Genomic DNA, 13,700 nt, shown 5'->3' on the forward strand with positions numbered 1-13,700 from the left:
TCTCAGCCTCCATAATCACGTGAGCCAATTCCTTATAATAAATCTCATATATACATCTACATCTACATACATACATATACATATGCATACATACATACATATATATATACTTCTTCTATTGCTTCTGTTCCTGTGTGTTTCCCAAACCCCTATTAAGATATAAAAACCATTACTATCACCTGAGAAAATTCCCTCATCCCCCCATTCCCAATCAACTCCTGCTCTCCAGTCTTAGAGGCAACCACTGTCTTTTTTCCACCCTAGACTGGTTTTGCCTGTTCTACAATTTCATATAAATATAACAATACACTATGAATTCTTTTGCATAAGGCTTCTTTCATTCAGCATAAAAAACTTTTGAGATTTATCCAAGTTATTTATCAGTAGTTTGCTCCTTCTTATTACTGAGTGTATTCTACTATATGAACATATCACATTTGTTTTTTCATTCTGCTGTTGAGGAACACCTGGACTATTCCCCATTTTGGGGCTACTGTGAAGGGAGCTGTTACGAACATTTTTGTACAAGTCTTTTTGTGGACATATACACTCATTTCCTCTAGGTAAATATCTAGGCAGGGAATTGCGGAGTTACAGGGTAATTTGGTTGAGTCAGTGTAGTTTTGTAAGAAACTGTCAGACCTTTTTCCAAGTGGTCATACTCTCTCACGTCTCATCAACCGGCACAAGAGTTCCACTGTTCCGCATTGTGGTCCACATTGGGTATTGAATCTTTTTAATTTTAGCCATTCTGATGTGCGTGTAGTTGTACTTTAGTGTGATTTTAATTTTCATTTCCATGATGACTAATGAGATCAGGCTTTTTTTTTTCATGTACTAATTGGCCATTTGTATATCTTTGTGAAGTATTTGTTCAACTCTTGCCCACTTTTTTTGCCCTTATTATTGAGTTGTATGAATTCTTTATATATCCTAGATCCCAGTCCTTTGTCAGATGTACATTTTAAAAATATATTCTCTCAGGCTGTGGCTTGCCTATTTATTTTCTTAACGATGTCTTTTGACGCATGAAAGTTTTTAATTTTGACAATGTCTAATTTATCATTTTAAAATTTTATAGTTATTGCTTTCAGAGTCATGTTTAAGAAATCTTTGCATACTTCCAACTTGCAAAGATATTCTATGTTTTTTTTCTAAATGCTTTATAATTTTAACTTTTATATTTAGGTCTGTGATGTATATCAAAGTTCAAGTTACAAATGGTATGGTAGCAATTGCTGTACCGTAACTAGGGTAAAGGGACATTTTAATATAATTGAGAGAAATGGAGGGATAAACAGACTATTGTTTTAGTTAGACAATATTCTATTTAGGTATAGACCTCTTTCAGTGCTAATGTTACCACTAGTGAAAAAAAAAATCTGAACACAGAAGTAAAATAAAAACAAATGTGTGGTAGAGTGCATTATTAGGTAGTTTTTAGTTTACAATTAGTAGAGTCAATCCCACAACTTTTCTAAAATGATGAGGACAGGTTTGGGAGGTTTCTATTTGCTAATATTAATTATTATATATACTATAATGTCCATAGCTCTCTCTACAAGTAACTTGTGATGAACTATTTTTGATGCCTACTTCTTTATGTTGCATTCTAGGTGATGAAGCTCTTGAAAACTCAAGCAATGGACCAGAAATCCTGCCACTTGCCATGGGGAAGCAGGCTGGCCCCATTGTCCTGTTAGTTCTTAAATTGAGTGACTACGTAATTTATAGTATTCATACACACACACACACACACACACACACACACACACACACACACACACACACAGCCGAGTAGTTGGCAAATACTCCAGTCCACTGCTTGACCACACCATTTGGGCATTTTGGTCTTTGATCTGCCCAGACAGAAAAATAAGGAAAACTAGGACATTAATTAATCAAACAGATGCCATATCTGCGACCAGATTTATTGCTTGGACATATTAAATGATATTTTACATGATCAAGTGCATAGTCTAAATCTCTGGCCATTTTCTTTTTCTTAGCCCACTTGAGCTATCATTTGGTGCTATCGTTCTACTTCTGTCGCTTCACGATAGTTGCTGTGTTTTACATGTCATAGGCAAAACTAGTCAATATTCAAGGAATGCTGCTTTTTTTGCCCAAGTATTACCTTAGCACCAACATCATTTTTGTAGTTGCATTTACTTTTTTTTTTTTTCCCACTGACTTTAATTTACTGCAGAGCCAAGCGTAATACATCCTAGGTAGTTTATAAGCCATAATTTCTTTCAGAAAAAATACACTAGACAAGGTTTCCATTAAATGTAGGCCTTTGCACTTTCTTTGTTTCCTCCAGGTCATTAACCTTTTCACCTATCTTAGCAGCAGGACTTAGGCAACTGCTACCTAACTGATCGTGAGCAAAACAGCCATGGCGGCAAAAAGAAATACTTTTCCTTTGTAACATATGATGAACATTTAATCTCAAGATTCATGCTTCAATTCTTAGTTGATTATTAAAAGACTCAAATTAATTTTCCCTTAAACTTAAAAAAATTATATATAGATTACACTTATTTAAAGTGCAGTCTCAGCAGTGAAAAATTGTTGGTGATATTCACATTCCATAATACCCAACTACAATGGTACAAATATTTCTTTTCTTACATTTTACATAGCTAGGAGAATGTCTATTTTTTGGAAGTACATGGCTGAAATATTTAGGGGTGAAGTATCATGATGTCTGTAACTCACTTTAAAAATGGTTCACGATATCTGCCTATCTTCTATACAACTAATGTATCTATAAGCAAACATGGCAACATGTTGGCTGTCGACTTTATGTCATAGGTAGCTTCATTATACTGTTCTACATTTCTGTATCTTTAAAATGTTCACGATAAACAGTCCACTAATTTATTCATAGTCTGGGAGAAGCCAAGTCTTATGACACCATTGTGCTTTCTAGGCTTTTTCTCACACGTGTAAGATCAAAAAGGCTGCACTGTAGATTCTTTAAGGCCCTCTTCCAGGTGCAAAGTCTGAATTCTTACAATTTGAAAGTTTTCTACTTGCTAGGAGGGTGAATTTCGGCAAGACCGTAAGGATAGGCTCACAAATTTTCGTCAGAACAATTAAATTGAGGTCTGTGAAAATGTGCCTAGACCAGAAAGTGTTAAGCTGCTTTAAGAACAACATACAGATTCACCTATTATTTTTCATTTCCATTCGTACAAGTAGGACATAGTCACTGCTGAGGCTAGGAAATTGTTCCCTTTCGCAGAACACGCTGCCCTAAGGTTAGAGGCCAAGAGCACATTAGGAAAGGCATCAAAAGAGCAAAGAGAAAGAAGTCAGGGAGCTGAAGAAGGCAGGGCCAGCATTAATTTCTTCTTGCTTTAAAGGGAAACGAAGTCGCATGTACTCACTTCTCCTCAATCATTTGCTTTTGATATTCCTCATATTCCTCTCTAGTCATCCCATGAGCTGCTGCAGGATCAGAGGTACCTCCTTCTTCTTTTTTTTCTTCAGACCCGCCACCAAATCCTAAATTCTTTACCTGGTTACTTATCATAGTTTTCATAAAGAAAGCCATTGTGTCTGCCCCCGAAAAATAAAACCAACGCAGACAAAACCTGAAGGAAAAAAAAAAGACAAAATCTCCAAATATCCTCAACGACAGCAACACATTTAAGAGCAAAGGACTTTGCACAGCCTCATCTATTCAAGGGCATAATGATAGAGAAGAGTGGTCTCTGGGCTGTAAGCTGGATTAGAGGAGAACTCCTTAGTACAGAGAGGCAGATGGTTCAGATTACTAAGGCATACAATCAGATGCGACTGACTACTTTCTGAATTAATACACTAAGCTAATTTCAGAGGGAAAAAAATCCCTCACATTATCTACTACTCTCCCTACCCATTTCTAAATTTTAAATTATAAGCACAGCAGGGCTTCATCAAGAGTCCTGTTTCAATTAAATTAACCAGAGTTGACTGATTATATGGCTGTAGTGGCATTTCCAAATTCCAGCCCTTGAGCACAACATCCTGTTGAAAACCGAGTCTAGTGAGAGTCAAACCCAAAATGCTTCATTAAGCAAAAATAATCCTTTGATCTATCATTTTATCTCATTGGACTCTAAGCACTAGGCAAGGATTTGCCTTTTGGTTTGTCTGAATTCTGTACTGGTTCAGTGGTTACCATGTCCCATACATAAATATCCAACGGAGGTAAGTGTGAAGGGCCAGCCAGCGGGTCCTTAATTTACACGTGGAAGATGACCTCAGCCTTCTCCTGCACTGACCTGCTACACTTCTGTGTGGAAATGATGCGCTGGACACTGTCAATGCTCCGCTCGAGAAGGTAAGAACAATGTGAGTTAAATCACCGATGTGTAATGGGGTCACCTTTTTCTCTTACATACAGTCCACCTCCTGGGAGCTCTCCTTAAGCTCACTGGTGTACTTGGATAAAGGTTTTGACAATGTTTTGCAATACAGCAGATTCTCAATTGCCGTGGTTTCCTTCAGGTCAAGGGAGGAATTGAGTATGGCTAAGACTTTAATCTACGTATCTTTCTAATTAAAGCACGCCAGGAGGGGGTGGGGCAGAGGGAAGAGATGTAGGCTACTGTAACCAATGCTTATTGTTTTATCTGTAGGCATAAGCCCTCTCAGAAGATGATGACTATCCCTCAGATTATACAGAACTATATAATCTGGATTTTTGCCTAAAATGCTAGTTTTATATATTTTAAGATCTGCCTTCTCTTTTACTAAACTATTTAAAAACATTGCTAAAATGGTCTCAGTCTGAACGACTGACAAAGATTTAGGGTGAAATAGAAACTACTCAGAGCTCTGGTTGAGAACGTACATTAATACTTAGCTCCTTTCACTTTTAGATGTGCTGCCTGGAACTTACTACATTCAAACCATTATCTCTCAATTACCATCTACAATCAACTATATTTCATCTCCACTGAGGAGGGTTACTAATAAGGTCTTATAGAACTTCTCAGATGATAAAGTAAAAGCTATAGCCTATGTTTCACTGTTGTTGTTTTGTTTTCTCAGTTCAGCACAACTCTCCTTTAGAAAATACTGCAGAGGTATTTCATGATATTAAAAAACACTTTTATTTGCCAAAGAAAAGGACAATCTGTTGAAGATCTGTCCTATATAATATTTTGGTCAGAAAGTGAAATCTCCAAGGCTACACTTACAGCCAACTTGGATTTGGCAGGTCTGAATCAGAGGATTAATATTATTTCTTAAAGAACAAAACAAAGTAACAAAAAACCAAATAAAAATAAAAATCCATTTTATTATGTTATTACTTAAATGATTTAGGTGTATTACAAAATCTATTACTAAAATTCCATTTTATTAGGAATTAGGAACTACTATTAATGGTGAGAGTGTCAATTCTAAACTCCAAAGCCAGTTTGTAAAGCAGCCTGTCCAGTCCTTTTCCGCATGTATGTGAGTGTGACTATGAGTGTGTGTATGTGTGTGTGTGTGGGGGGAGGATGTCAAGCATTACAGAGACTGTTAGGTGGTAACTACACCAGTGTGGCAACTGAATACTCCCTGATATTGCTTTGTTTTATGAAATCAAATCTCTCATCGTCTCCCCAACAGGTAATTCCATTGAAAATGGGATCATATCTTTAACAACTTTTTATTCCTCATTTATTACAATGGTCTTTCCACTTGGACATCCAGTAAACTATTTGCTGTTTTGTGTAGAATCTTTCATTCCTCCAGAAAGGGAAAATAAATACCCCACGATTTGTGAAATGGAACCACTAGGTGCTACCCCTCCAAACGCTTATCATACCTGAACAAAATCCCCAATCTTGACTACAGCCTGCAACGCCATGTCCCCACTGCCCCAAATGAACTTGATAACGTCCAACTAGTGTCTAGGGCCTAACTACCGTCTAGTTTTTAACACCCCTCCCCCAGCAGGCTCACTGATCAGGCTTTAAGTTTCCTCTGATTTCTTTCAAACTCATCTAATTTATTTAAATCTTTTATCCAGTTTTTGTGTGTTTATAGCAGAAGAGGGCTCCATTACCTTAGTCTACCATTCTCTGAAAACACTTTCTCTCTTTTACAATGCTACCAACCCCGTGAGGTAAGTATCATGACGAACCCGAAGGTCATCGTTAGTGAGCGGCAGAGCCAAGATTCAAACCCAGATTTGTCTGACACCAAAACTCTACTCTTTCCTTTTTATGCTACGTGTACTCTCAGAATTGGAATTACTTGGTTGAGTGGTGCTTGCCAAAGAGATTAAAAGATTTTTTTTAATTGCTATTAGTAATGACAAAGAGTTCCAGCTTAACTATACTTTTACCAGTATTTGGTTATTAAAGGTAAGAATATCAAATACATTGTTTTAATTAATTTGTATTTTTCATTATCAGCAAGGGTAAAGCATTCATCCCTATCATTTCTACTTCTCTTTTTATGCTTCCATGTGCTGACTCCACAGGTGGTAAGCCACCTAGGGCAGAGCACATAGCACGATAAATGAAATACTATCACAAATCCTGGCCTATTTGGAAAATAAACTATGTATTATCCAAGATCAATGAAGGAAAAAGGAAATTTACTAAAATATTTCTTTATTTGAATAAGGTCAATGTCATTTCTTGAATTCCAGCTAGCATCAAATAACAATCAGAAAAAAACACTTGACAAAATGTTGTCCAATTGAAATTAACAGTGGATAGAAAATCTTTTTAAACTTTTAAAAGAAATACATTAAACAGGCAACATACAGATCTAAAAAGTTGCAAGTGGTGATTTTACATTAGATCTTATAAATTAAAAAATCCCCAATATAATCATTTGTTCATGATCTCCCTGTGAAAAGCACATGGACAGGAAAAGATAAACACACCTTAATATTCACAACTGTTACTTATGTTCTTTGCAAAGACTGTATCTCCGCGATGCAGCGGGTCACGCAATCCCTTATTCAAGTAATTTCTGTTTTCCCCAAATTATCAAAAAGTACAACTGTCTGAGATAAAATGTCACAAAAATCACAATCAAGAAAGCAAAAGGCTTTAGCAGGCAGACTGGAAGATGGGAGTTTTTATGGCTTGACCATGATCTGGGATAATTTAGTAAGTTTAAAAGCCATCAATCCAAGTACCAAGAGTAGGCTATAGGCAACAATCTGGGTTTAGTTTGTAGTTGCTAATAAACATGAGTTTTAGTAAAAAGAACATTAAGTAAATTTTAAGTATGAAAGAATCAGTGCACATGTGCTAATGTCATTGACAATGAAAATGTTATATTATGCTCTCAGCTCAGCTTTAAACCAACAAAGCAAAACACTTTTTTCACTCCCCATCTTAGTGGTTCTCAAACATCAGTGTGCTCAGAACCACCTGAGGTGCCAGTTGAAAACTGATATTCTGAAGCCCCAGCCCTGAATTCTGACTTGGGTGGATGGGAATAGAGTCCAGAACCTGTCTTCTTAACAAGCACTCTGTGACCCAGCTGGTCTAGGACCACACTTTGAGAATCACTGATATCCCTTTAATACATAACAAAATATTGTTTATCGTTTGTGGCTTTACAGTCAAGTTTCAAGCTGAATCAAACATTCATACAATTAGAACACAAATAGGTACATTAAATAAGGGTGTTAGCCATTATGTAATTGCATTTCTTTTAAAAAGTGGCATCAAAAGCACAATGACTTACACTAAAATTTTAAAATCAATTTTGTTCTCATCCAAGGCACCTGTAAAATACTTGCTGGTGTGAGAGAAGTCAACAAATTCCATTATACAAAATAGTACAGAAATGAAAGAATCCTGGCAGTGATTGATTTTTCCACAGAGCAAACATTTTCTTCAGAAATGAGCTACTTAAATAACTTTGAGGAAAATAAATCAAAAGTCAAATGATATGATAAACACGCTATGCAAACTGCTTTACTGAGGGATTTTCACACAAATTAAATTACTAAGTAACAAAGGAAAAAGATTCATGCTCTTTCATAAGAGCCGAGATCTCCACTTGTACTAGGAATGATGAGAATGTTTCCTCTTGAATTTTAGCCTGAAAAAAGTACACTGTATAGATCTGGTATTCCTTTAATAAGGTCAGGCACACGTGACCTTGGGTTTTATAATAGTGGGTATTTTGCAGCCTTTTATCTCAAGAGGATTTTCCAAGTTTCATTGTTTACAACTTAAACATTTTTCTGAAGGTATTAATTTTTTTTCATAGATTAAGAGTAAATTCTGTGATGATGATGTCTCTGAAACACGAATTTCAAAATGTTAACACTACAAAAGAAAAATACCGGAGAAGTATTTTCTCTGTTGAAGTGACTGAAGTCGAGTAAGTAATCATTAGAATATTCTCGTTCAGTGTTCTAGGATAAACGCTAATGTTAAAAAGCAATGCTTGGACTGTTTGCATACATAGTACTAGTTAGGCATTGCTATAATGCAGAGTTCTTCATAGTCTTGGTATAGATTTTGGGCCATTAGCCCAATCTGTAAAGGATATTTGAGAGCAAATTCATCAAGGCTTGGAAGAATTAAACAGTACTATCTTATAAAACAGTATTATTTTGGATTCTATGACAAATGAAAGATAACTACTTTAGCCTTTTAAAAGAGGTAAGAGAGTATTTTGAAGCCAACAAAAATAAGTCTACATCAGCTGTGAAAACAAAATGAAGTCTGCATTTTTAAATGTCATTTACAGACTGTTGCTATAATACCTAGAACAACATGTACAAAGACTATAACAACTCCTTCCAGTCTGACATTTCAAGGTTAAGCTTACTAGCAAGTCCTTCACAATATCCTTAGTTCTAGCATTAAAAGAAAAATCAGAAGTATTAACTCTATTTTTCAAATTTCGCCTTCAAAAATCCTAACACTGCTTCTACTGCAGCCTCCTTGATTTAAACGAGTATGCAGTCACAACACCAGGTCGCATGGAGTGATGTAAAGCAGAAGGTAGTGGTAGGTTTTGAGAACCTAAAATATCCTCAGAACATGCAACCTGAGCTGAATTTACATGCTGCACAAAATGGAAGAAATAAGTTCCTTAAATTACAAATATAAATGCAAAAATTATTTTCATAATATTGAACTGACACTGTTGGAATGAAGACATTCAAGAATATGAGCAATCATGACATAAGTACATTACGAGGCAAAATACCCATAAAAACCATTATCAGAGGAATGTTTTCACCTAAATGGTTTTTTAGGCAAAGAGCAGCTCTTAATTTTCCCCCAAAATTTCCTTTAAAAGTGAAATATATCACTGATAATCAGAGGGAAAAAATACTTCAATAAACATTCTGAAGTCTGTTTTCCAGATCCTTATGCTCTCAGACAAAATATTCTTTGATTTCAAAGGGAGTTATATTAAAGGATTGCAGGATTAGGTCTTAGAGTAGGAAATTCTGACCTCTCAAAAAACACTTTGGTTACAAAATAAGCATGATGGGGAGCTTTAGATGTCAGATTTTTGGTGGCAGGAGGGCAAGTGTTTATGTTGCATAAAGAAACCTCCAACATCAAAGACTTAGGGGTAAATTTCACATCTGGGGGTGGCCCCCACTTTCTATTATTTACCCTCTTATTTATCAATATTCTGTTCAGTGGCTATATTTTACTGGCCAGAAATTCACTGAAATTTAAATAGATTTATGTACTATGCACAAATTTACATGTGGCTGTCTTCAAGGTTTATTCTCACTGCAAATCAATGTTTAGACAGTTCTTTTATACAAAATTTAATAATTTAGACTATGAAGCAATTTAAATACTTAAATTCCCTCAAAAAGACAACATTTTGTACATACATACATGATGTACACATACGAAAATGGTGGTCAAAAGAATTTTTTGGCAGCTGCTTCTTGCTGAGACCTAAGGGAAAAGAGAAAGAAAAAGTCTGAAAGAAGCCCTATAGACTTTACTTCAGAAAGAAAACAGGATTGCTTAAAATTAAAATATGCAATGCCTTTTGAAGTATAAAACACATTAAGATAAGCATACATTCTATACATCCACTCCTGTGTCAACTGACAGAGACTAGAAATAATATTTGCTTTGTATAAACCTAATTTTATATGTACCAAAAGTTCTATTATGGACATAGATAACTCACTGAGTATTTAAAATTAAATACAGAAAAATGTTGGGTTAAATTTTAGAGACTTACCTATACATGACATAACCAATGAATAACACCGTTTGTACCACTACAAATATAACAAAGTGCACCGTAGATAGACATGATGGAAATGGTGGTAGTTCTGGGCATCTCGCTCTCTCATTTGATGGCTGTAAGGCAAAGAACTTTCTATTACAAATAGTCAAATCAGTATTTTAGAAAAAGAAATAAATGTGAAATCTTTATAAAACTCACGGTCTATTGTCTAAACTCAAGCATTTTCATTTATTCATCCCATAAATATCTTCCACCCCCTTAAACTTTTACTACCAAACTTTTTGAAAGAGTAGTTGACACTGGAAAGCCTCCACCTTTTCACTGTCCAGTCACTAACTCATTGTCATCTGGCTCCTATCTTCACCAGTGACAATGATTTTAGTGTCACTGAAGGTCACAGACCATGAATTCCCTGGACACTTCCAGTTTACACTTGCTGTATTAGAGTAATTATTATTAATAGCATCACTTTCACTCTCAAAAGCGTTCTGGTGCAGCCAACTACATGGTTACCCTACCAATGAACTACATGACAAATATAATGGCTTTTTCTCAGCTCTCATCCTCCCCAATCTCCCAGCATTCAACATTGGTAATTAGCTTTTTTTTTTTTTAAGCCTTTCTAATTAACAAACTCGAACCTTTTTTGTCGAGGAAGATTGGCCCTGAGCTAACATCTGTTGCCAATCTTCCTCTTTTTTTTTTTTTCTCCCCAAAGCCCCAGTACATAGTTGTATATCATAGTTGTAGAGTTGTAGCTCTTCTACGTGGGATGCTGCCTCAGCATGGGTTGATGAGAGGTGAGTAGGTCAGCACCCAGGATCCGAAATAGTGAACCCCAGGCCGGCAAAGCAGAGCTCGAGAACTTTACCTTTACACCACTGGGCTGGCCCCCGGTAATGAGTATTTTCAAAAATGTTTCTTTTCCTATTTCCATGAGTATTCCTTCTACTACAAGGAGGCAATTAAATACCAAGGACAAAGATTTTTATCAAGGTATCCAGACAGAATGGCTTTTAAGACCAAGTTCTTCAGGACATATATACCACCCACAGCATCAACTTGGCCATTGCAACAAAGGCTGATGTTGGGGGGAAATAACCTCAAACAGAACTAAGGGAATAAGTTAAGGAAAAACTTAAAACTTAAAAAATTTAAAAGTATCAGGAGTCTGTCTTCTAATACTGCCTCTTACGCATGTTAAACTTTGAAAAAATGTTACCTATTTTTAATATTTATCACCAATCTCCAAAAATGTAGATAGGGCTTACACTAAAAAGAAGACCTACTAAAGTCAAAAAACAGATAAACAAAAAACACTTTTTAAAAAAATGAACCAAGTGAGACAGGAAAAGTAGCTGGAAAAAAGAATATTGCCTAAAGAAAGCTGCTATCAGTCAGCACAGTTAGATCTGCCCTTCCTTAACAGCCTAGACAGAAATATGAGTTACCCAGCGTTTATTTAACAAAAGGGTTTGTCAAGAGAGACGTTTACCTTTTTCAAAGCTGTTTAAAGATATCATTACTAATAACAAGAGCCATGTTTGTTTGTTTTTTTTTGAAGAAAACTTAGAGAAAAGAATCAAGGGAGGGCTGGCCCGGTGGCTTAGCGGTTAAGTGCACACACTCCACTACTGGCAGCCCAGGTTCAGATCCTGGGCGTGCACCGACGCACCGCTTGTCCGGCCATGCTGAGGCTGCGTCCCACATACAGCAACTAGAAGGATGTGCAACTATGACATACAACTATCTATTGGGGCTTTGGGGGAAAAAAAGGAGGAGGATTGGCAATAGATGTTAGCTCAGGGCCAGTCTTCCTCAGCAAAAAGAGGATTAGCATGGATGTTAGCTCAGGGCTGATCTTCCTCACAAAAAAATAAAAATAAAAATAAAAAAAATAAATAAAAAGTTAAAAAAGAAAGAATCAAGGGGAAAAAAAGTCTGAGACTGTGATAGCTCCACTAATTGGCATAACAATTAAAAAAAAATCTATTCAACAGACTATGGAAGCATGATGGGGAACATACAGACATTTGGATCATATGGAATAATTCTACCTTGAATATTAAAAATGAGCATTAGGATTAACTAAAAAATCACAATATTGTCAGTACAATATGTGTTCTTCCTTTCCTAAAGAAGACAGTGATAACCAGAAAACTAGAGGGAAAAGCTCACCAGATTCCGCTGCACTAAGTTATCTATGTCCCGCTTCACTAAGTGAAGGTGCTCCTTGATGTCGTTGAAGTGCTGGGTTGTCTCATAAACTCCCCCTACAGAGCCGGGATGCTGTATGCCACTGACCAGTCTGACAGTTTCACTCATGGAATTCCTGAAATAGGAAATCCCTTTAGACAATGGAATCACCAGAAGGATGATTTTTTCAGTCACAGATTTCAAATGGTTAGATACATTTCTAAGCCCAATATATCAGATCATAAAAAAAAGATAAAGAAAATCTATATTTTAAAAAACTGAATTGTCTTCAAGATTGGAAAATAATTGATAAAACTACAACTTAACATTATGCTTTTATCTTTCACTAAAGGTCATCTAACTACATAAGAATAACCACATAAGAAAATAACGTTAAATAATTTGTGTTAAAACCGACATTATAAACGGATATTGAATAACATAATGGATGATACTATCAATGAACTTAAACCTTTCTAGGTGTTTAATGAAGTACAATAAAGGATTAACCCATTAGGCCTGGGATGCCCAAACCCTGCACATTCCAAAGGTTTTCAGGACTGGCCCTTGACCCCTTGGAGGTAAACTCGAAGCCCCTGAAATACCCCACCTGTTAAGAGTGTCTTTGTCTACATAGGGCCTTGGGCCACACCAGACCGTTTACGCTAACAATGTGACATATGTTTTTGTTTGGCTGGGGCCGAGGGTGCTGTATCAGTTTGACCTCTAGGGGGACTGGAGACTGAGTAGTTAAGGACAGTCACATGGGTGCTCCATGCCTGTGTGACTGACCCCTGATAAATCCCAGGAACTAAGGCTTGGGTGTGCTTCCTTGGTTGGCAACACTGCGCATGTTGTCACACATGACTGCTGAGAGGAACTAGGACTATGTGAGCGACTCCACTGGGAGGGACTACTGGAAGCTTGGGCCTGGTTCTCCAACTCCACCCCGTGCACTTTTTTCTCTGCTGATTTTATTCTATATCCTTTTTTGGGTAATAAACCATAACTGTGAGTGTAGCAGCTTTTGAGATTTGTGAGTACTTCTAGCAAATCACAGAACCCAGGGGTGGTCTTGAGGACCCCTAAGACAAATGTAATTCTATTTCTCCTTGCAGTTCTATCAGATAGCCCCTATATACAAACCTAGTGCTTCAACTAGAACCCAACTAAAGAAGCATCTATCCATTGCAAATATGAAGGAAAAACTGGTTGGTTGTCATACTGAGCAATGGTGTGGAAGTCTCCAAGGTGGTATCTTTCTGAAGAGTAATTTTGACATTATACAACGTTTTACCTTACAC

The 13,700-nt window shown here is 36.5% G+C and overlaps 2 protein-coding genes across 2 annotated transcripts in view; both read right to left on the reverse strand.

Annotated features, from left to right (window-relative positions):
* Positions 1–6,527, reverse strand: part of CPLX4 (complexin 4) — a 28,490-nt gene extending 21,963 nt beyond the window's left edge. The window contains exon 1 of the mRNA XM_004422591.2: positions 3,396–6,527. Within this exon, the coding sequence (XP_004422648.1) occupies positions 3,396–3,562 (167 nt within the window). The 5' untranslated portion in view covers positions 3,563–6,527. The remainder of the gene's footprint in view (positions 1–3,395) is intronic.
* A 61-nt stretch (positions 6,528–6,588) lies between these two features.
* LMAN1 (lectin, mannose binding 1) overlaps positions 6,589–13,700 on the reverse strand; it is a 29,013-nt gene continuing 21,901 nt past the window's right edge. The window contains exons 11-13 of the mRNA XM_004422592.3: positions 12,379–12,532; positions 10,192–10,313; positions 6,589–9,896 (exon numbers count right to left, since the gene is read on the reverse strand). Coding sequence (XP_004422649.1) covers positions 9,860–9,896; positions 10,192–10,313; positions 12,379–12,532 — 313 coding nt within the window. The 3' untranslated portion in view covers positions 6,589–9,859. The remainder of the gene's footprint in view (positions 9,897–10,191; positions 10,314–12,378; positions 12,533–13,700) is intronic.

Source organism: Ceratotherium simum, chromosome 14 (genome assembly GCF_057802395.1).
Source record: "Ceratotherium simum simum isolate JZ-2026a chromosome 14, ASM5780239v1, whole genome shotgun sequence".
NCBI classification, from domain to species: domain Eukaryota; kingdom Metazoa; phylum Chordata; class Mammalia; order Perissodactyla; family Rhinocerotidae; genus Ceratotherium; species Ceratotherium simum.